General features: G+C 33.3%; 2 protein-coding genes and 1 non-coding gene across 8 annotated transcripts in view; 1 reads left to right on the forward strand and 2 right to left on the reverse strand.

Annotated features, from left to right (window-relative positions):
• LOC111064406 (septin-4) overlaps positions 1–25755 on the reverse strand; it is a 102177-nt gene that overhangs the window by 32005 nt on the left and 44417 nt on the right. Inside the window, exon 1 of one of the 4 annotated variants that reach the window (XM_039436752.1) lies at positions 3781–3976. The exons of 2 other annotated variants lie outside the window; for them this stretch is intronic. In XM_039436752.1, coding sequence (XP_039292686.1) covers positions 3781–3787 — 7 coding nt within the window. In that variant the 5' untranslated portion in view covers positions 3788–3976. Of the gene's footprint in view, positions 1–3780; positions 3977–25755 lie in introns of those variants that run through there. One more of the 4 variants, XM_039436754.1, reaches the window with a different exon arrangement.
• On the reverse strand, positions 19016–22455 carry LOC111044462. Its single transcript, XR_005572312.1, has 2 exons — positions 21897–22455; positions 19016–19299 (listed from the first exon to the last, which is right to left on the reverse strand). It is a non-coding gene; the product is annotated as an uncharacterized LOC111044462 (transcript).
• Positions 23096–25755, forward strand: part of LOC120353363 — a 39862-nt gene continuing 37202 nt past the window's right edge. For all 3 annotated transcript variants that reach the window (XR_005572311.1, XR_005572307.1, XM_039436778.1), the window contains exon 1: positions 23096–23245. The gene's annotated coding sequence lies outside the window, so the exon portion shown is untranslated. The remainder of the gene's footprint in view (positions 23246–25755) is intronic.

Here is a 25755-nt window from a genome sequence, read left to right on the forward strand (position 1 = left end):
AATTTTTACAATGGATTAACATTCTTCAAGATTTTTTGTTTTTTATAAAAGTATTTGATGTGGAATTCATACTTGGCAAACCTTATATCTTTGTACATCGGGAGGAACATCACGATCTGACAACACTTAAAAAAATGAACACGCGTCGTACTCAAAACATAGGAACCTTGAAACTTATTTGAATTACTTTTGTAGGCATAACGCCTAATTGAAACATGCTGTGAATAAAATATACAACGTCAAATCAGCTTCTCGTATTCTGGTCATGATTTGGGTGATGATACCATGAAGTTTTAGGTGAGCATTCCATCATTGAGGCATGACTGAAGGCAAGGGATAGAGTCTTTAGTAGTATCATTGATTAGTAAATAATAGAATATCATGAATTATCCTTGTCAGGCCGCACTCCTTATTACATTACAATGTGATTTATTCTCATTTTTATGATCAATAAAAATGGATGATGAGATCAATGGTTGATGAGATCAATGGTTGATCAATGATGGAAATGAGTGAATGGATTGTGCTGTAAAATAATGAATATCAAATATAAATGGTTAGGGTAATAGTTAACATGATAAAAGCCCTTCTTCATTTTTTATGCTTGTGTAAAACCACACCGAAGAAGAATACAAGGGGAGAAGAGGAAGAAGAAGAAGAAGAAGAAGAAAAATAAAAAGATGAACATTCACTGTTCCACAATACTTTTCCATGTTATGTCAGTTTTCCATGGATTGTCATCATCTGTCAGTCATTGCATTGGTCAAGAAATTCCTAGTCGTCCATTTCAAATCGTTTCCATCCGGTTATTTAGAAGTTGCATATCTTACAAGATCAGCCAACAGACTACAGGAAATAGAAACGAATTCCTGTATTTTCTATGTATTGGTCTAGACGAAAAATAAGGAAACTGTAAAATTTCAGTGAAAATATGGAAAGTAAAAGTGAACATGTCTGATAACGATGCATTATATTAAATTGATGAAAGTTATGGACAGTAGCGACTGAAAAGAAAGTCCAAATAACACTTGCACAAAACCGGTCGCTAATACTAACTACGAAAAGTCGAAAACGCAGAAGAAGAAGTAGAAGAAGAAGAAGAAGAAGAAGAAGAAGAAGAAGAAGAAGAGAAAGAAGAAGAACCAAATACGAACGCTTGTTTTCTGAACACACACAGAAGGAGTTGATTTAATTCATAACCATTTTCAGATCGATCAAGTCGGTTATCTCGTTCTGGTGATCCAGTAATCTGAATTCGGAACTAGTTTGGTCTGAATTTGCAATTGGAAACTGCGGGTTGGAATGTATTTCAAGTGCTCTAAAGCTGAAGCGTGGAGGAAAGATCAACGGATTGAAAAATCCACAGAGAAAGGGCTCTCGCTTGTGAAGAAGTTCTATAGATATCATAGACTCTCAAGGACTCTTATAGATGAATAAATCTTTTAGCTACTGTTTAATAGCTCAATAGCTGAAGACGCGGCACACTTACAGGATAATAATTCTTATAGACGAATGAGTATTTTTATAGATGAATGAGTTTGACATGTGGAAAAACGCAAGAAAATTAAAATAATTGAAAATATTGAGCCTATTTGACATGAAGTCTAATAAAATAGATTAGATAGAATAAATTGAAATAAAATATAGGAGTTGAGAAATAGTTTGGAAGGGACTCTACATAGTTTATTATGAAGTCAGAAACAAGGTGTATTGGAATACCAAGTTTTCTAGCTGCCTTGATCTCAATTGATCAGATTAGAGTTCTTTATTCTTGTGTTACAATAATTATATACATGAATGACAGAGATGACCAGAGAATTCAGGTAGGTGAGTAGAAGGGTAGACGTAATCATAACTGATAAGAGACTACAGCTTAAAATATAATATTGGAATATGAGGGAAGAACAATTATTTACCATTTGGACTATATTAATTACTAGATTGATCTACGACAGTGCTCTATTGTCAAGAGTATTGTCTATTGTCTCCGTTGATATTGGGTTCTAGAAATAATAGAGAAAATTCTGAAACAACTCGCAAAAATATATTAGATCTATTTATGAAATTGTAACTGTTAATAAAGAACTTGTAACTGTTGAAGAAGACATTGAAACTGTTGGAAAAGAAATCGTAACTTTTGAAGAATCATAGCTACAAGTAACATGAATTACGTAAATTAAATGCAATGAATGTCTGAATTAAACAAAATCGGTCCATTGCAATAAATGTGTGCGTTTGCACGAGTGTTGGAGAGAGAGGGGAGACAAACATAGTAGTAGCTCAGCTGTTCTTATCAAACAGGGAGGGACCGAGCATTATCGATTATGAACTTGCCGGCACCCTGTTTCTACTCTAGCAGGCCTTTTGTTACACAATTCTCACTAATAATGCATGTTAGACATCATTAACTCGTTGAAATCATACAATTTTTGTTCAGTAGGGAACAGAAAATCAATGAGTTCGACACGGTTTTGAAATGAATTATTTCAATCCATGTATCATTCAGTTTCATTAATCATTCCATCAAGTTCTTCTTAACCCAGTACAATTCTAATGAATAATATAATACAATATATATAATGATGATTATAAGTACGAGTCTTATGAATGAATTAGTTGATAACACTTATCATAAAAACATACAACAATATAAAGCCATTTTGATTACATTTATTATGTTGAAATAAATTTAGTTAGTGAAAGGCCTATCAAAACTTCACAACTGGATAATTTCAAACTCATCGTAATTCGCAACACTAATTTGTCATTCATTGATTAAAACTACTACTACTACTTGGGTTCACTGGAAAAGAGATTTAATCTACTTTTGAGTAAGAAAGCTAAATTCAAAGCTAAAACCAATGAGTAGGCTATATTGCACAAACAATATTGTAGTTATGTATATAAGTAGAGCAAGTAGAGTAGAGTAGTGAATTAGAAGAGCAAGGGACTTCAATTGAATGAATTTTCTTAAATCTGTTAATTATCCAATTGACTTTGATCAATAACATTGATAATATTGTTCATGGATTATCGTACTTCTCGTTTCCTAGAACGAAAATGTTATTCTATTACTATGAAATGATATGAATTTATGTTGAAATTGAGCTTTATTCAATTAAAAATACACGTGTTAAAAGCAGAAGACGAATAGCACAATAAGATAATTATTGAAAATTCACATATAAATAATGTGTTTCACTGGTAATTTCCCAGAATATCACGTGAGAAAATCATTCGATTATAATGTGAAATAAGGATAACTGTGAGAGAAATATAATGTGAAAATCAATCAACAATATTGACACGTAACTGCTGTGAATCCCCGGGCCTTCCAAAGTTGATTCATGAATTTCCCTCTTTACATTCCAATTTGTAGAATGATTAAAATCGCATTATACCATGTACCTCATAAAGAAGATTTGAGGAAAGTATTGAAGAGAAACAGTAATAATTATTGATCCTTCAAAATTCTAGACCATTAAACAAAGCTTCACTATGTGGAAATCATCGTAACAGCTTTGATTCCCTGGGGTTTCCGCGCTTTATTGATAGTTTCCTTCCTATTTAATCCTGTCACGTACTCCAATATAGAGGGAAATTCAAGGTTTAGCACATCAGTACAATAATAATATACAATCTATTACGAAGAACGTTAATCGCTCTGAAAGCTGTGCAAGGTGTTAACGTTTGTTTACATTGTGTTCCCTGTACTATACACAGGAAAATCTCAAGATTTATTGACAGATAAGAATTGAAAATCTGAGTTAAATCACCCACCTGACATAATAAAATTGGTACCCGTTGTAGAGATTTGTAAAACACTCAAACTGTTGTTGATCACTGGAAACTATTGATTGTTTTTCTTCGAGTGAGGTTTAACTTGTTCCTCGTTGCATTTATCACTGACAATAAGACGTGAACTTGCGCGCTATCAGAGAGAGAACCGCCATTGTACTGAGCGCCTCTTGGCGGCTGCAGGGCTGTCAACTTGGCGCTCAGAAATTCCCCTCGGTCGGGAAAATTTCCCTCCGGGTGGGAATTGGCGGTGAAGCTGGGTTTGAGCCTGGAGAGTTGACTTATTAGAGAGTTGCAGTGGATTTTTATCAAGGGAATTTATGAAAAACAATTCAACAATCCTCAGATTTTCAAAATTGTGTGGTAGATGAACGTTGATGATTTATTACAAAGTTACAATGATTTTTATTGGAATGATATCTATTGAAAGCACTGAAGACAACACTTAGGTGGTGTATAGTATATTATGACTTATTGAACCATTCCATACTTCATAACAATTGGTTCAATACACATCTTGAAAAGCAGGTCTGAATGGAAGAGATAAGACGTGATAAGGAAAGAGATAGGGTCGAGGAAGTAAGGCTGATAAAGAGGAAAGTAAGAAGAAAAAGGAGATAGATAGCGAACGACGAAACCGGAAGTGGGAAGGCAATTTTTGATAAAAGCAATAGAAGTTAATACAAATTTATCTTACTTCGTTTCATGAGTTTACAGCAATTCTGTACTGAGATAACTGAGATTACCGTAGACCACTAAAAATCAAATCATAGATAACCAATCACAGTTATAAAAATATCACAGTTACTTACTGTAGTTGTTTCCACAATAACGATTGCTGACCATACTGATACGGTACAGCATTATCTCATCTAATTGAAGACAAATTTATCAAAATATTTGGAACGTAAACTTATTGATAAGATGATATCTATTTTCCTAGAAGATATCTAGTTATCTAGTTATATATCCTATATAACACTATGTACTATATATATACTATATATATACTATATATATATATATATATATATATATATAATATATATATATATATATATATATATATATATATATATATATATATAGTTACTCCGTACGGGATAGGAAAATTATGTTTAACGCATCATCACGTCTGAACTACTGGACTGATTAATTTGAAATTTTGCTTATAGATTCTTAATTAACTGAGGATAGTTATAGGCCTATTTTCAATTCTTCAAGATTTCAGTACGTCAAGTTTTTAATTAGACCCTTGTGGACCACGGTCTAACATAATTGAAGACAAATTTTACCAAAAGATTACATAGGAGTATATAGTGGTAATACTGCTATAGTGGAAACACTGCTAAAGAAAAAGGTGAAATGGGATTCAATAATAATGATTTTCAATTAGTAGAATATTGTTAATCTACACCATAATAAAGGAAAGAACTGGCTTATACACGTACGGGATAGGAAAATTATGTTTAACGCATCATCACGTCTGAACTACTGGACTGATTAATTTGAAATTTTGCTTATAGATTCTTAATTAACTGAGGATAGTTATAGGCCTATTTTCAATTCTTCAAGATTTCAGTACGTCAAGTTTTTAATTAGACCCTTGTGGACCACGGTCTAACATAATTGAAGACAATTTTACCAAAAGATTACATAGGAGTATATAGTGGTAATACTGCTATAGTGGAAACACTGCTAAAGAAAAAGGTGAAATGGGATTCAATAATAATGATTTTCAATTAGTAGAATATTGTTAATCTACACCATAATAAAGGAAAGAACTGGCTTATACACGTACGGGATAGGAAAATTATGTTTGACGCATCATCACGTCTGAACTACTGGACTGATTAACTTGAAATTTTACATTTAGATTCTTAATTAACTGAGGATTGGTACAGGCCTATTTTGAATTCTTCAAGATTTCAGTACGTCAAGTTTTCAATTAGACCCTTACAGAGCACCGGTTACCTGCTAGTCTAACATAATTGAAGACAAATTTCATCAAAAGATTTAGAACGTAAACTTATAGATAAGATGCTGTGACAAGAACAATACTTATATCTATTTTAGATATTATTCTACTTAGCTGTATATCCTATACATTTAGAATTAACTTTCCAAGCGAAATAGAAATTATAGAAAGGGGACAGTGCCAATGAAAATAGTAGAGTAGAATTATTCAATAATAATCAATTTTCAATTTTTGGAATAATAAATAATTAATCTTAATGAGTGCTTCCTATGGATTATTAGATTCCTATAGACTTGATAGATTATTATCAGTCATCTTTTCAACAGGTTGTCTAATAGTAGATGCACTACAAACTGTCAGCGCAATGCATGAATAGCATGAATGCTCCCCATTGACACGATGTTGACAGATTGAAGTGGATCCCAGTGGAGAGGTTCCACTGCTCCGGAAGTTCAAGGTCAAATATGGTTGAAGTTCAAGGTCGTATTGCAGGCGTGTGTAGGGAGGGTTGCCTACTTATCCCCTGAATTCCCCATTGTTATTACGCCTATCTTATTTTCCGCCGACAATGCGAATTTGGGTTTGCTTTCTACTCATTATTTTTGAACTTCCTCTGACACTATATTATATACTGATATTATCATGTGATACCATATTATTATTCCTCTGATTAATCATATTGTTATATCAGCATAATTAGTCTAGCATAGTCAGCATATCAGCTTAATTAGACTATAGTGAGGTCCACATTATAATGGCAGTGGAGAAGATAGGAGAAAAACGTTGCCGATCCTCGATCTTGTCAATGCCTTCTATAGACGGTAGCTGATAAAGGTTTATTGATGTAATATTAACGGTTTTAAGCTAACAATAAAAGACAAAAAAATCCTACACCTGCAAAAATACAATATAAGTTATAAAATATAAAAAAAAGAAAAATAATTGAAAAAAAAATTTATTTGTGGAAATTGAAACTGTTTGTCTTTCAAAACACTTTGCATTTTTAAATTCAATAATGTAAAATGAATTAATTATTCCGTGGTTTGGAACCCACCTAAAACTGTAGGTCCAACTCATCACTCATCATCATCCAGTCATCCACCCCATTGCCCACGCACAAGTCACAAGACTCATGTGGGCTTCATCCAGACAAAAAAGTTACAGGGATTTTCAAAATACAAAAAAATCAAAAATTAGGTTATAATGTTCTCAAATTTTTATAACTAATTGCATAAAAATGTTCTATTAATAGTTTATAAAAAATAATAAAAAAATCATAAAGCTTAAAAATACAGAATAAGTCATAATACAAAATACACTACCAAAAATCCAAAACTTGTAAAATATATCAAAAATTAGGTTATAATGTTCTCAAATTTTTATAACCAATTGCACAAAAATGTTCTATTTATGAAAATCGTATATACTCCTCAAAGTGGTATATACTCCTACACTTCGGAGTAACTTTTCAAGCGAAATAAGAAATTATTGAAATGAAACACTGCCAATGAAAATGGTGAAAGGGGATTCAATAATAATGATTTTCAATTAGTAGAATATTTAGTCTATACTATAATAAAGGAAAGAACTGGCTTATACATGTACGGGATGGGAAAATTATGTTTGACGCATCATCACGTCTGATCTACTGGACTGATCAACTTGAAATTTTGCATATAGATTCTTAATTAACTGAGGATGGGTGTAGGCCTGTTTTGAATTCTTCAAGATTTCAGTACGTCAAGTTTTTAATTAGACCCTTGCGGAGCACGGGTCACCTGCTAGTCTAACATAATTGAAGACAAATTTCATCAAAAGATTTAGAACGTAAACTTATAGATAAGATGCTGTGACAAGAACAATACTTATATCTATTTTAGATATTATTCTACTTAGCTGTATATCCTATACATTTAGAATTAACTTTCCAAGCGAAATAAAAATTATAGAAAGGAAACAGTGCCAATGAAAATAGTAGAGTAGAATATTATTCAATAATAATCAATTTTCAATTTTTGGAATAATAAATAATTAATCTGAATGAGTGCTTCCTATGGATTATTAGATTCCTATAGGCCTAGATTTGATAGATTATTATCAGTCATCTTTTCAACAGGTTGTCTAATAGTGAGATTCCCTACAATCTGTCAGCGCAATGCATGAATAGCATGAATGCTCCCCATTGACACGATGTTGACAGATTGAAGTGGATCCCAGTAGAGAGGTTCCACTGCTCCGGAAGTTCAAGGTCAAATATGGTTGAAGTTCAAGGTCGTATTGCAGGCGTGTGTAGGGAGGGTTGCCTACTTATCCCCTGAATTCCCCACTCTTATTATGTCAATCTTATTTCCGCCTACAATGCGAATTTGGGTTTGCTTTCTACTCATTATTTTTGAACTTCCTCTGACACTATATTATATACTGATATCATTTGATACCATATTATTATTCCTCTGATTAATCATATTGTTATATCAGCATATTAGTCTAGCATAGTCAGCATATCAGCTTAATTAGACTATAGTGAGGTCCACATTATAATGGCAGTGGAGAAAGATAGGAGAAAAACGTTGCCGATCCTCGGTCTTGTCAATGCCTTCTATAGACGGTAGCTGATACAGGTTTATTGATGTAATATTAACGGTTCATTCTCGTTCAAAATAATCGATTATATTTTAATAGGGAAGTAATTATATTTTTTAATAATTTCATAATCAATTTTCATAATTAAGATGGAATATTTTGTTAATTAATTATTAAATATACATTGTTAAAAGACGATATGGCAACAGAGCAAAGCGAGAAAGAGATAGCGCTATCCGCTTTGTTGAATGATAGACAAGGATAGCAATACCATTACTAATCAAACACTGCCATTATAACGTGGACCTCACTATAGTCCATACTGTCAGTACTGTTATTCACAGTAATCTTGTCTACAGTGAAATTCCATTCAACCCTTCAGCAGAGAAAACTAACTTATACATTGTTGATTTAGTAAAAATTGTATACATTGAATAAACAAGATTGTTTATTTTATGCCCTTCAGCATTGCTTGGAAGTCAGCATTTATGTTATTCTTTTACTATGTTGATAGTTTGTATTTAATCTCTCCATAGTTGCAATAATTGATGACAATCAGCACAACAAATGGAATTAACAGTTCTGGATAAAATTATAAATGAAAGGATTAAAATATTACATGACTAATAAAAACACTCGACTGATAAAGAATATTATAATACTTATAGAAACTTACTTACTAGATACTTATAGATAGCCTACTTGAAGAATATAACGAATAATTGATTGGCTTTAGAAATAGTCTATTTGGATGTGGAAATTAAATTATTAAAGATTCATCAAGAAAGAATATAATAGAATAGAAATAAAACGTTGATGTTGTTATCAATACCACATAACCTAAAATTGAATTTCCTGTTCCTTCAACAATAACAAACAACATCAGTTCAGCTGAAGATGTGGTAAGTGTTACCATGAAACCTGGTTTCTAAAGTTGACAACATCAACGTCTTTCAATTATGGAGAAATATCACAACATCTCATACCATACAATAGAATCATAAACTATTAGCACACACAACACATTTTTCAAATGCAGTATCTTCAGCCCCAAATAATGTATTTGTTAAATTATAAAAAATAGAAACTAATAAATAATAGCAGGTCACTCAAATGTATGTAAGTTGTTTATTGAAAGCTTAAAGATTTTATCAATAAAATTTGATGAGTGAATAATGATTGTACCAATACTATAGTGAGGTCCACGTTGTAATGGCAGTGGAGAAAGATGGACCAGCTTACCAGCGTACACCTTCTCCCAATGACTCGATTATGTGTTTTTGTGGAGTGAATGAATTTCTATTCAAATAGATGACAGTATATTAAGTACAGTATTTCATAGCAAGATAATAGATGTACAAATTAATATTGCAAGTGAATTATTGAGAGGGAGCTAAAAGCTTCATTTTTTAAAGGAAAAGGGATAGCCTACCATTAACTGGAACCATCAGCAGATAAACAATATCAGTAATGCATTAGAATGAGACAGAAACACAAACAAACACCGACGGGTGATGAGTGATTGTGGAAGAATGGAAGGGAGAGAGAGAGAGTAAAAAAGAGTGAAAGTTGTATATTATATGAGTAAAGCCACAGAAGAAGAAAAAATAAAAAGAAGAAAGAGAAAGAGGAGGAGGAGGAGAATATGAAGAAAGTGAAGAAAAAGAATAAGGTGGAGGAGGAGGAGGAGGAGGAGAAGGAGGTGGAGGAGTAGGATGAGGAAGAGGAGGAGGAGAGAATACATTAAAGAAAGATGAAAGTTTGTCTGACATTTCATTGTTTTGCTTGGCTGTATTGCATTGTATACATTGGACTGACCGTGCAACCAAATAACTAGCTTTCAGACTTTCATTCATAACAGCTAATCGTACTCACTACTGTTTACTGGCAAGCCGAAATATTTCGAGATATAAACAGAATAAAAATGCCCCTGGAATTCTTTTTAGGTCCAGCTAATCATTTCACGGTTTACCAAAGAGGTTCACCGGTTTTTTTATTTGTTATTTATATTTTGATTACAATATTTATTAAACCCATTTTTTCTAGTAATAAAGCTAAGCCGGCTCAGTGGTAACTGCACAGGTTTGCATGTCTGTACAGGTCACTGGAGAAGAATTTAATTCAAATATTCTATAGAGAGGTCCACGTTATAATGACAGTATTTGATCACCATTGGTGTTGCTATCCTTGTCTATCATTCGACGATGCATATAGCGCTATCCTTTTGTAGCTCCGCAACGTTGAAAGATCGTTTTTTAACAATGTAGAAATGGAATTGATTTACAAAAAAAGTCAAGTCTCGATCATGAAAATCTTTCTCAACTCCACTGCCATTATAACGTGGATCTCACTTTACCTGTAACGATGATTTGAAAATTTTATATGGGTTTCACCTGGCTGTGAAAGACTCTTCTAATTAAAATCAAATAAATTACAGCTGTTAGCTGTCTTATTCAGTAAAATAGAATGAGTAAGAAAGAATGAGTATAACACGACTAAAGTAAGAAATTTTGTCAAATGCAAGCCAATTTACGTAATTCAGTCAATTTTTTTTCGCCCAAACTGTACGTTTTGGTTACTATGACAGTATAAAAACACTGCCATTCATTTCATGACTTGTCACTCATCATCAACGTCATCAAAACTCTATAAATCAACAATCATCATCATCATCAATCAAAATTTATTGTCGACTTCAGCACATCATGATAATCTATGTAAACAGCATCATTTTCAACTCCTCGTAATTTTCCATTTATTAATTTTCCGACCACAAAAATAATTCATGCTGTATAAAAGGTGTGATTGATAACCTCATTCCCCAGCAATTTGGCTAATTCCATAATTTTCCATTCATAATTTTTCGTTCCACAAAAATCACCACCTGCTTGTCTTTTTTAGGGCTACTGTTGAAAAGAAATAAGAATTCAAGTACCTACCCATTTGTAAAATTGTTTACTCAGAACATGTTTCGGCTATGATACTATTAATCTATTATTAATAATTCTTGATAATGTGTGAGTAAACAATTTTACAGAAGGGTACTGAGATTTTATTTTTATTTCTCATACCTGCTGTATAACACGTGTAATAATTTCATTTCATCATTACATTTCAATATTCGTTCATTAATTTTTCGTTCCACAAAATTCATCAAATGCTGTATAGTGAGTAGTGTGATAACCTCATTTACGAGAGTAACAATTTATTATTCATTCAACTTTCATTCACACCAAGTTGGAGTAATAAAGGAGGCAGAAATGCAGTGGAATTCACTTCAAATTGTCCGCATTCCTTGTACAAATCATGCTTACCTCCTGATCGACCGCTGCTGACAGATTGAAGTAAATCTCACTTCATCTCACAAGTCATAGATGTTATGAAAACACTGGGTTGTTGTCAAAATATAACTTATTTATGAAGTGATAATAACTTATAAATAAGTGATATTTTGACAACAACCCAGTGTTTTCATTATGGATAGGTATCACAATATCTCATCATCAACAGTACCATAGATATTCTTTTATCCATTTTCATTTGATGCCATAAATAGGTAGTGGAAGAAAAACAGGCATAGCTTTATTATTCCTAAATGTGCATTCAGATTTGAGCACCAAGATTACACGCATTTCAATTTTTCATCAGCTCATGCTAAGATTAATCGGCATCCTACCGATTCTGTACAAATAACAAATACATATATAATCAGCTGATGAAAAGCAAAATGCGCGTGCTCGTGGGGCATAAGTATGTACGCAGCTTGATACAATTTTGAAAACTATAGTCCAAATTTAATGATATTACGAGTGTAATAGAAAAAAATAGAATTGAAATAAATTCATACATATAAATTTAATTTAATGATGAACAATATTGTCACCAGACTGTCTTCGACAAATAGATACTGTCAGGCTCGGTTTTTTTCTCAGCACTGCTCATGTAATGCTTCCCATTCAACCAATGCTGACAGTTTAAAGTGAATCGTATAATTGGGAAATGGGAATAAATGTCCCTCTCTGACAACACTGGCTGGGGTGGCGTGCTTTTATCGATTGCTAATGTGGGGAAGGGTGTCTCCCTACCGCCCTAGGGCTCTGGGTCCCTTTTTTCGAGGGTTGGAGAAGGTAGAGAAGGAAAGGAGGAGGAAGAGGAGGAGGAGGAGGAGGAGGAGCAGGAGGGTGTCTTCCTCTGCTCTAGCTCCATGAGAAGGAGAAGGACGAGAATGAAGAGGAAGGGAAAAAGGAGAAGGAGGAGTAGTAGTAGGAGGAAGAGAAAAAGGAGGAGAATGAGGACGAGGAGGAGAAAGAGTTGAAGGAGGTTGATGATGAGGAGAAGTATTGGGGGGAGGAGGAGGAGTAGGAGGAGGAGTAGGAGGAGATGGAGAAGGAGGAGGAAAAGATGGATGAGGAGATGGATGAGGAGGTGGAGGAGTAGGAGATGAAGGAGAAGGAGGAGGAAGAGGGGTGGGAGGAGGATGAGGAATTGGAAATGCAGGAGAAGGAGGAAGGAGAGGGGGATGGGGGAGTTGGAGAAGTAGGAGGAGGAGGTGGTGGAGTAGGAGTGATTGGAGGATGAGGAGGAGTAGGTAGAGGAGGAGGAGGAAGAAGAAGAAGAAGAAGAAGAAGAAGAAGAAGAGAAGAAGGAATTGATTGAGTACTCTATTATTTATGTAGATTACAATAATATACTGGCTTATATACTTATATACAATAGCTTACAATACAGCAAACTTATAGATGAATTTACATAGTATAGACTAAGAAAATAATTATTGAACTGTATATGATATGAAAAAGCCATTCGTAATATAATAACTATATTGTTATGCATCTACATAAATTGGCGGAGCTTTGGACATATCAATGTCCATTCTTCGGAAAGAATATTAAAATATCCTCCCCACTAACTCTCTACCAAAAGGAAGAGGGAGAAGAAGAGGTGGAGGATCAGGAGGAGGGGGTGGAGGATGAGGAGGAGCAGGGAGGAGGTGGTGATGGAGAAGGAGGAGAAGGGGTGGAAGAGGAGGACTAGGAGTAGAAGGAGGAGGTAGCGAAGGAGGAGGAGGAGAATGTTGACGAGGGAGGAAGAAGAGGAAAAAGGAGTAGAAGGAAGAGAAGGAGGAGGGTTGATGCAGTGGAGAAGTAGCATGAGTAGGAGAAGTTGTATGAGGAGAGGAGGAGGAGGAGGAGGAGAAGGAGGAGGAGGAGGAGGATGATGGAGAAAAAGAGAAAGGCCCCACAGCCCACAGTAGCTACGTTGCACGGTGGTGAACTAGCAATAAGTTATGGGAGGGGAATGACCCTTATGTGGTGAGACTCACTTGAAAATGTCATAATTGTTTGAATGGGAAGTCTCGATGCAATATTGTAAGGAATGCTGACACTGTATCTAACCGGGGCTTTTCTGTTGTGATTTTTGTAGAGCATTGGGTTGAAGCAAAGCCACTCTAGTTCATGTAGATGTAAAGTGGCCTTGGTTGAAGGGGATGATGAGATTCACTTCTTTCTGTCAGCTTTGGTTCAATGGGAACCACTCATGTTATTCACATAAAGAATGAAAACAGTTTCAACTATAGAGCATCTATAATATAATAAAAAAAATGTTTGTCATAGTCATTCAATCTCAGCTGTTTTCCATGCATGAAATCAAGCCGGTAAACAGCTGTTTGCAGAACAAATGAACATAAATGATTCTCATTACAGCATACTCTACTGTAATGAAACCATATGTTTTCTTTACAGTTGAGTATGTTTCCTAGTTCTGAAATAGGAACAGCAAAACTGCTACAAAAACACCTTCAGCGCTCCAGGTGGAAGTTTTGTCAACTTCCACAAAATTCCTGATTCGGAATTTGTAAACTAGGTTATGTTTATAGAATGCATGTAGTAACTTCAGCACAAGCAGGTAATGTTTTCTACTTCTCAATTATGCTTCTTAAGATTATTATGACAAAAAATAGTGTACGTTACTTGGACGTGAATGTCTTCTCAGCTAACACCTCGACTAGAATCATCATTCTCGCCTGCAAAAGCCCCCTTCCCGTCCATGTGACGTAAGATACTATTTAAGTAGTGGACTGAATTTAATTAGGATACTGTATAGACAATGTTCTGTATAGTCTTCTCTACCAATATAATGTAGGATACATATTGTATTCTAGGTACCTTGGTCTATTATTATAATACACCTGCCTTAACTACTACACTGCTCTAGTACATGGGTTCCATAGTTGAGTAGGTTAATTTCCAAAAAATTAATTTTCTCTACATTTTTAGTGATTTTATTAATGTATTTTAAAATATTATGTATCTTTTATTAATTAGATTGCGTGTTTGTATTTCATGGAAATGAAATTTATTAATTATTATTTGGTTTCAGAGTGTAGCTGTTCCTCTTCACGTCGCAGAAGAGTAGCCTAAATCTGCTGCAGCAGGGAACAAGGAGTCGACTCCAGGATTTAACAGCGATTTCAGAGGTAATAGCTGGAAAACTGGACTCGGTAAATAATTATAAAAAATAATAATATCAGTAAGGCTGGTCACACACCGATTAGTCAAGACTAAAGACTAGTCACATTTAGTCATAATACTTCACATTGCTGTATGCCGCAACACACACTGATCAGTCATTGCAATTAGACATGACTCCATAAGCAACTAGGCTATATGAAGTATTGTGACTAAACGTGACTAGTCTTGTCTTGACTAATCGGTGTGTGACCAGCCTAACCTGGCTGACTCAGGTCTGGTGTCAGAATTTTCAGGTCGCAACTGATCAATTTCAAGGCTATGACCTAACGACTGCTTTCAGGCAGCCAGGACGGCTTAACGTTTCCATCCAAGACACGGGATTGACCACAGAAAAATAAGTCCATATTATTTAAACCATATAAAAATATGAAGTACCCTTTTATTTAAAACATTTCAAACAACTAGTTTCGGCCTTTGGCCATTTTCAAGTTTAAATGCAAGAATGAAGAAATTGATATTAGATGATATTATATGTTCATATGATTATGTTTATATCATTTGTTATTTCTTATTCATTATTTTTTGGGTTGGAATAATTTGATTTTATTATATTTTAATTTTAATTTTATCAAAAATAGGCGTGTTTGACCAATTTAAAATTTCGATGCTTTCAAAAAAGGTTCCAAGAACATATTCAGGCATTAAAATTAAAAAAAAAAATACTTCTCAAAAATCGGCTTTTGCTGAACATTTAATTGAAGCAAATCATAATTATGTCGATATGAATTCTAATATGAAAATATTAAGCTTTGGAAACAAAATTAATGAATTGAATGTAAAAGAAGAATTTCATATCTATAAAACTGCAAAATTAAATAGGAATAATATTTATTGAATATAATTCAATTACACTTGAATAATCATATTTTTGATAAAATTGAAATTAAAATATGATTGAAATTATATTATTCCAACCAAAAAAATTAATGAATAAGAAATAAACAAATCATATGAACATTTATTATCTAATATTTATTTATAAATTGATCCATACAATATCATTCTCAACTATGAATGATTGGGAAAGGAACAACAGGCTTAAAGGCCAAAACTGTTCCTTTCCCAAATTTAGATAGAAATTGTCCAAAAATAGGTTATGTTTACACTTCATGATTTTGTCCAATTTTTAGTCCAAAATAAATAAACTAGAAATTTAGAATATAGAAAAGTTTATTCAAATTGTTTATTCTTGCATTTAAACTTCAAAATAATTAAAAGCCAAAACTAGTTGTTTGAAATTTTTCAAATAAAAGTTTACTTCTTGTTTTACTCTGTTGCATATCCATACTTTTTCACTGTTAAAATTAAACTTGAATTAAAAAAAAAACACTTTTGGAGTGAAATGCACTTACTTCGTACTTGCACTTTACTTTGCACTTGTTTTTGCACAATTGAAGTGATTTTATTGTCCATTATATGTTTTTGCTATAGTACTAAGTGCTTTTTGAGTAGCCGACTGTTTTCGAACAATCAGGTCCATCCTCTTCGACTGCAGTGGCTCACAAAGCGCTCAGAATGAACACCATCAGTTGAAACACGTCCGCTTCTCAAGTGCAAGCACTGAACACCAATAAACGGCATGAGTAATATTTTTATTAATCCTAGATATCTAACAGCATAGAAAAAACAATGCTTTATCTATTACTGTAGTAATAATTAATCTGTGGTATAGGCCTAAGCTGCGTTTACACCAACGTTATTAACAAAATGTTTATTTCTCCGTCCTTATAAATTCTATTAGATTGAACATAACTTATCATACACTTGATAAAAATATGTGTTTTTCAAGTTCCGTTTAATCTAAAAATAGAATCTATAAGGTCGGAATAATAAACATTTTGTTAATAACTTTGGTGTAAACGCAGCTTTACAGTTTCCTATTTTCTGAATACTTTACTGTAGAATACAGCAAATTTATTAACAAACGTTTACACCAAATTTATTAACAAAATGTTTATTTTCCGTCATTATAGATTCTATTTGATTGAACGGAACTTGACAAACACATATGCACATCATGTGTATAAGTTTGTTCAATCTAATAGAATCTATAAGGAGGGAGAAATAAACATCTATATAAATAAAAATCAAGCCACAAATTTTGACATCCAATAACATTTTTATGTGTGCACCGAATTTGATAATTTTTATTAGTTGTGTTTGTTATGTTCAGGAGCAGGTTTATGGCCTATCAAATTCATGATCAGACTTTAGGACTCTTTCCTACGGTCCTTCAAAGTATAAATTTTTAATCCTTATGGGAGGAGATTTGTGAGCTGGCCACACACAGAAATAAAAATAAGCTGTTATAATAATTGCGTCATCCAACAGCCGTAGGTAGATCTGTTTTTCTATTTTCTTTCTACTGGTTCACAAAATTTTATTCTAATAATAATGCCACGGTACGAACGACGTCCAAACTTGGATCTTAGAACTCGAAATGCTGTAAATTAGAATATGCACGGGAAAATCAGCAGCATGGAGATATACCATTCATTTTCCAGCAAGCTGCATTCAACTATATCTAAAAATACAAACTGCTGTACAACTAACTAAGCACATTACATTATTGAGATATAAATGTAATACTGATTGTTGGATAATTTTCATAAAAATATAGTGCATCAGATTAAGCTAAGGCTAAGCACACCTGAGGTGACGCGGCTTGGTGATACAAAGTGTTGATCTTGAGGTGCGTACAGATATACGCGCCGCGAACATGAGCAATTCACTTTTAATCAGCTGACTATATCTGTATTTTTACAGAAACGGTAAGATACAGATATAGAAAGCTTGGCATCAGCTGATTAAAAGTGAATTGCTCATGTTCGCGGCGCGTAAATCTGTACGCACCTTTATGAAGATTGCCTTATCACACCGTTCCACGCAATGTACGATTCAGTGTGTGTGAGTTCTTCCATTCAAATCAATAAGCAAGAAGCACCTGGTTGCAAAATACCGCATCGCGCCTCCTCAGATGTGCATCCAGCTAAAGTTTGACATGAGATGCATTAACTATTTGGCGGTACGAAGTTCGCCGGGCCAGCTAGTTTTGTTAATAACTTTGGTGTAAACGCAGCTTACGGAATATGGATACTCATGGATTACCTAAAATCGATAAATTTATATGGTTTGCTCTTGTCAAGTTTGTTTTTGATCTATAAATTTGTATAGCAAACTACTTCACCGTACGGACAGTATCTGATGAATCAATAGAAAGTTAATTGATAATTTATAATATGATTTAATATAATAGGATACCGAGAAGTAGTTAATATACAATTCATTGATCAAATAAATTGATCAATTATTTGATTACAAGAGTTGCCGAGATTCACAGAGTAAAGCTGCGTTTACACCAAAATTAATTAACTAAATGTTATAATATACTCTTGTAAATGAGAGTAAATTCCTACAGTCTGATGATGACCAACAACAGGTCGAAACGATCGTCACTACCTATAGTAAGTGCATTTTCACTCCATAAGTGTTTTTTTGAAATTCAAGTTTAATTTTAATAGTGAAAAAGCATGGATATGCAACAGAGTAAATGTTAATAACTTCATCCTTATAGATTCTATTAGATTGAACATAACTTATCATACACATGATGAATATATATGTGTTTGTCAAGTTCCGTTCAATCTTATAGAATACATAAAGATTGAAGTTATTAACATTTTGTTAATAACTTTGGTGTAAACGCAGCTTTTAAGTAAAAGATTACACATCTCGTATAAATGAATAAAGATCTCCAAGCAACGAGCCTGTAGTAAAATTCGCTTTAAACTGGTAACATTCATAATAACTGGTGTTATTCATAAGGAATGCTGACCGTTCAAAGTGAATATCACTTACAATCTCAAACGAAGACACAAGATTAATAATGATATTTGAATGACATTTTTATCTCTGTTCTATTGCAGTGTTATCTGAGAAGAAGTACTATTTTAGATTTCGGTTTCTAAAAATATTTATTGTGATAGTCTATGTAGGTTGAGAGAAAATTATTGTAACAAAACAATGTCCCCAGATCCAACAATAAAAACTTGTTAACAAACAAGAAATATCTGTCCTAACTGGAGTATGGTTGGACTGGGGAGTAGTAAAAAAAGTCAACACATAAAATTTCAATAATATATTGATAAGTACAGAGGCAAGGTATGAATTATGTGTATCATACAAGATTAAAACTAGTATAATATACATAAAAAGATTAAAGCTAAAATCTATACCGGTAATAAATTTAAGTTTTCAGAAACAGTCCAAAAAAAAAACAGTGACCCAACAAAACGTTGTGCATAGAATACCTCTGTTTGGAGTCGATTTTCGGTTTTTAGACCAGCTTCTTTATTTTGTACAGTTTTCCTTTCAAGAACAATTTCCTTGTACACAAGCCTCTCAGATCTGAAAAAAATTAAATTGAGTTAAGAGAATCTTACACAAGAGGCCTACATTCTAGCAAATATGTTCCTTTACTAAAATGAGATTTTCCTTCCATTCATTAGTGTTCGGATGAACAGAAAATGCATTTTTTTGAAAATAATATGATTGGGAGGACTGAGAAATACACTTATGTAATTTGCCTCATAATCATGAATAATGGTATTTATGGTATTATATAAATTTATGGTATTTAATGGTGGTAGGAATCCACCTATAAACAATAGGAATAACATATTCACCTAAAATTGATGGAAGAGGCAGAATTAAACTAATATTAAAGGTTTCACCAATATAAGTTACACCACAGAAAAAAGAAGTAAGAAGGAGAGCGTTGTTCTTTCGTCAGTGGTTACAATAAACGTATAAATATTCATTTATTTGAAATACATATGAGAGCACAAGGATAATATCCCATAATTGCTCTCTTAACACATAATACAAATAAAACAATTGAAAAATGCAATATAATATACAAATATAGAATATTCTGTTGAGTGTCGTACAGTTGGACCCGGGGCAATCAGACGAACCCTGGACAAACTCGATCCAAACTTTTTGAGTGCGATTCACATTATAAAGTCAGTGCAAAAGATGGGAGGGCATTTTTGCCACATTCCTTTTTCAAACACCTTTTACAGTAAGATAGCTGTGATTCAAATTATCCAGGTGAATCTGAACTGATATTATCAATCGTTGATTATTGTTAATAGTGATCAATCCTCCTATCTCGAATATATTTAATTCTACAACTTGAATCACAACTATCTACTATAGAAGACGAAGGAAAAGGAATATACTATAGAGGGCGGTAGAAAAGGAGAAGTAGCAGCAATGCCGTCCTATCATTTCTACTGACTTTTCAACATGAAAAGCTATTTCAAGTTGGTAGATCTTTATAGAGAAAATTTGTTTTGTTATTCATCAAACTTAACATGTTTATGCAAGGCTTGAAGGCGCCTGGACAGAGTCCACAATTTGAAACAGGTCACCACACATGGTGATAAAAATTACGGGCCTGTCTCAGGTACTTTTAAATTCCAGTAAGGCTCAACTCACACTTACGCGACTCTAGTCTCTTCTCGACGCAGCATGTGTTTTCAAATGGTGACGTCCCGGAGACTAGAATCGACTGGTCTGAGTGTTACCATTTGGAAACACATAGTCTCGACTGGAGTCGAGTCTTTCTCGACCTGTGTGAGTTGAACATGTTTAATACCTTCACATCAAGCAGTCAATTACCTATTTATTTTGAATTGTCTGTTCATGCTGTATATCTTCTATTTTCTGTTGTAACTACGAGTCTTGCTCAAATCTGTCGTTGAATGATTCTAAAACCTCCAGCACACAGAGACAATAGTGGCATCCACTTTATCTGATCACTAGTAGCGGCAACTAAAATTTCGTCTATTGTTCCTGTGAGAAGGGATTCAGATGCTGCTAGCGCCTAAAGCATTCTATACACAGGGACAATAGATAAGCAATAAATAGTTAATAAGATTCCAATCAACACATAGAATCTTAAACTAAAACTAACTCGTTTTCAATCTAACAATGCCAGCAAAACCTAGGTTTGTGCACTGGCTTAGGTACTTAGTACTACACTGATAGAGTTTGTGGTGTAAACTAGACCTGACCATTAGTAGTCGGCTTCATGTGAAAAAGGATTTGGAGGATGTAATGTATTCATGTGATAGCGTTTGGTCACTAATGGCGGCTAATATAGTCAACCGAACGAAAATAGTCTTCTGTACGAAATAGATTAAAATTGGTACCGTACAGCATACTTACTTACTTCATACTTCATACTTCTGTCCTTCGTCATTGACCAGCTTCCTGGATGGACGGCGTCATTTTATATTCAGACCTAATTTGGTCGTCGTTGATTGTAAAAATTTTTACAAAACTTGTCAAACATTAACGTTTTTAAAAATTAAAAATAGATCGAGATGGTCGATTGGATTCTAAGTCACTTGAATCAAATTAAAGACTTGTCGGCCTCAAAGTATTCAGCCACAGAGTAGAATGGCATCCCACGCAGCCAGGCTCAATTCTAAGCTAAGTTCCAATACCTACTTACCCTTCCCCCCACACCAATAGACCTTACCAATCCCTCAGGTATATTATAAAAATAACTCTATTAATTCTCATTTATTATCAGCTGTAGACAACGTTGATAAAATTTTATTGGAATAGTATATTTTTGTGAGGTTGACTATAAAAGACGTCACTTTTGTCCCTGTGTAGAATATGTGCTTTTGTGGCTACTAGTGGACTCAACTATTGTCACTGTGTGCAAACCGGAATGTTGATTTAACTCTAAGTAATATGGAAATAGCTTCATCAAATTTTTCGTGAAAAAAGGCTGTAAAGCCATTGCAACTGTGCGATAGAACTGGGTACGATAAGTCAACATTTCAACTTTTCTCCATAATTGATATTTTAGAATCTTGTGAATTTTAAAGTAAAGCCATTGATTGATTGTTTTATTTTTGAAAACTACTGATTCTACAGCTAGTATTTACAAGTTTACAATAGATAGAATTCTATATCGTACTTACAAGTTTTTTCCTCTTCACTGCATTCAACAAATGAGATTATTTCCACAGAGCACCAATAATTATTTCAATTATTAAACTATTGAATGAATTTTGAAAACTTTTAGGCTACTATAAAACTGTAATATAAGAGGATTGAAAGGTAAAAACTTGGTAACATTTGAAATATTTGGGTTATGATTTGCGGTACTATAATTCAATCGTCATCATCGTCGTCATCTGAAGGAACGAAAAGATCGTTTTCTTCCAAAAAATTGGCAATGTTTTACTTATAGCAGCCCCAATCAATAAACTGGCACTACTGCACAACAACCCCCACTAGCCCAAAAGGGGTACGTTTTGGTTCTGAAAGAATAGCACCAGTAGCTGAAGTAGTTTTCATTCTATTAACTACACATACTCCACAACTATTCAAACTTTTTAGATTTCTAAACACTCTAGTTAAACGAATAACTGACATCGTGGAGAAATACATTTATAGGTATTCCGAACCCAACTTCCAAGGCAAGAGGCAAGCAGGAAAGTTGACGTCAGTGCAGACTGCAGATAAAATTAAACAGCTGATCTGAACATCTGATTTGCCTACCCTTCAGTCAGCTGATTACACTGCACCATGGTAGTATTGGCGGGATATTCAAATCTTTTGCAAACAGGAGCGTTTATGGAAAGAAGTTTGTTTAGGAGTCGTATTATTGATTTCAAATTTTTTTTTCATTTTTAGATATTACCGTATGAGAAACACAAATTATACTTGAAATGTATCTTTAGTTTAGAATCAAATTATAAAAAAATATTTTATTGATGAATTTTATTAATTTGACATGAAATCGATAATTTAATTAAAGGAATTAAAATTCATATTAGATAAATATAATGGGATGAATTAAATAAAAGCTGTGTACACTCAGTGGCGAAATGGAGTCTATTTGGCAACGTTGTTTTCGTATCTTCCATTTCTCCCATTATAACGTGGACCTTACTATATTATAACAAAGAATACCAAAGAAAGACCGCATGTTCTTTGATTTCTCAATCTAATTTCCTCGTGAGAGAAAGTCGTTTTGGCCTCGACTAGTGCTGCTACCATGTGATCAGTATTGAAAGTAGACGCTCTGCTGCCTGGATCTTCAAACTAACTTCCTAGATTTCTTCGTTCTTCAGTTCATTGAGTTTTCCGTTGTAACTGTTGTAAGTTGAGTTCCAGTTACTACTTGTTAGCTTGCTGAGTTGATTTTCTTGTGATATATTAATATTTCAATCAATAATAAACTTGTTAATTATTAATTGACATATTAATTACAAAATTTGGAGCTAAACCTACCATCATTTTGGCAGCTAATTATTGAAGCACCGTAAGTGATAGAAATAATTTAAGTTTCGTCTAAGATAACCTAAATTTTTAATATTTTGCCATTTCAACATAAAATAAATTCAATCGGATTTATTTTATCTCTATCATTCAGTTATTTAGACTTGGCAAACAAAGTTGTCACCTATTTATATTAAATTTTATGTTACACTTTGGCAGATAATCCATGCTCTGCATGGGTTCTACTGAAATCTTAAAGAATTTAAATATACCTATAACCATTCTTGGTTGATTGAGAATCTTTATGCAACATTTCAAACATCAAAAAGTAAAGAAAAATCATGAAATAAAAAATACATGTATGTGTGTACTCATAAGTATGTGTAACAAAATTCATCATACCAAAAAGTCTGTTTTCAATGGCCCAGCCTTACAGAGAGTATCTATATGAAAGATATAGAATAGTAATTTTGAGTCGATCATATCAAATGGGGTTCTCGTCTCATGGTTGTAATTCAAGGTAGATGTAAATTTACATGTTGATCAGAGCTCATTGGCCTTTGTTTTCATTCATTAGTTGTGAAGAAGTGAGATGGGCGGTTTCAAAATGTCTGACTTATTTCTGGAATGACATGGACTAATTAGCCCACTCAGGTTAATTCATAGCTCCTTATATATTAATTTTCAATGGAATATTGGACTTGAACTTTAAACAGTAGAAAAAACTTGGCTGATCTTTTTGGACTTGTTTTTCATCATCAAAATTTGGGAATAGAATACTTTTGCACCTGGTCTGTCGTTCTTTTTCAATTATATTCATTATATTCATACATATTATGCAAGCTTTCAAAACTCTGTTATCTGTTTCAACAAACAAGACTGATGACTGTTGATGTGTTGATGAATCTATTTTAGGTTAACTATAGAACCCTTCATTTCTTTTGTGATAAATTTGTTTCATCCCACATGTACACAGTCTCGCTAATAACGATCGATATTGTGAATTCGATATATTTACAATTCCACTACTTCCAATTCCCCCAGCTGACATATTTTGAGTTCCGCCGGTCTGCACGATATTCGGAGTTCCGCCTGTCAACATATACGGAGTTCCATATATTTCCAATTCCGGCCAGCTGCAAGATATTTTGAGTTCCAGATATTCCCAATTCATGCGACCCCTTGGATTTCTCGGGGCCGCGGAATTGGGAATATCTGGAACTCAAAATATCAATGTTAAATGTCCTATGCTTGAAAACTGTTGCTGGGTGGAACTCCGAATATTTGTCAGACGGACGGAATGGAAATATCCGGAACTCGAAATATGTTGCTAGGCGGAATTGGGAGTATCTGGAACTCAAATTACTTGTTTGGCAGATGGCGGAATTGGAAATATCTGGAACTCAAAATATCGGTGCCAAAGTGGGAATACTTAATGTGGTTGTCATTGAGAAATGGTTCAAGTCTGACTTAGTTTCTAAAATGATATGGACTTTTGGACCTGGTTGTCGTTCTTTTTCAATTTATAGACTATTCATATGATTTGCGATGTACCAAAAATAAGTAGAAGTAATTAAATATTTTCCAGATAATATAATATTTTATAATAAATGATAAACGTATATATTTTTTTTTAGAAAATTTTAATAGTCTTCATATAATAGCATCAGTTTATAGGTTATGTTATGCATAAATAATAATAATTAAGGTTTGTGTAACGTACATTTGCATTTTGCAACAGAACAGTTCTTATAGAGTATGTTTTACAGGCTAATCTTTTTATGTAATGTATTCAAATGTAATTATAATTAGGATTGGGATAATACAAAATATACTTTTTGCTTAGTGATATCTATTACATTGTGACAGAATTTGGTTTCTCAATAATTCTCATCCTGAGGTAAGTTAATTTGGACTAAGTTACTAAGATTGAAAATATTATTTAAAATAGCAATTTAATTTATTAATAATAGGCTAGCAACTTTTATTATTTCTTTGTTCTATCATAGAATACTTGAATAATATTAGAAGTGGGGGTACTGAATAGGCTAAATATATTTAGACCTAATTCCCTATGTTTAGATATTTATGAATTTCATCTTCTTTTAAATACTGTAGTTAGGTTACTGCATCATTTATTCAATAAATTAAATAAAAAAGGATTTGCTAACATAAGTGATTTACATGTAGGCCTACTGCAGTCAGGCTACTTGTTGGAAAATCCATTTAGAGAAATGATTCAAGATTAAGCTAGAGTGGTTTAGCCAAATGTGGATTGTTTTATAAAATAAAGTTTTCAGTATTTTATAAAAAGTTTTCCATTAACAAAATTATAAACTGAATGAAATTACCAGACTCACTGAAGCCCTAGAGCTGATTGGATTGGTTGTTTGAAGATAATTTATATACGGTACAGACTACTGTAATTTGTAGCATCATAGAGAAACAATAGCATAAAAAAACATCTCATGGTGTTTAATTTAATGGTTTAGTATAGGCTTTATGTTGTAAATTTCACTGTTAACTCAAGCCGCAGGTATTTTTGCTTTATGG

The sequence above is a fragment of the Nilaparvata lugens genome, chromosome 10, assembly GCF_014356525.2.
Source record: "Nilaparvata lugens isolate BPH chromosome 10, ASM1435652v1, whole genome shotgun sequence".
Taxonomy (NCBI): domain Eukaryota; kingdom Metazoa; phylum Arthropoda; class Insecta; order Hemiptera; family Delphacidae; genus Nilaparvata; species Nilaparvata lugens.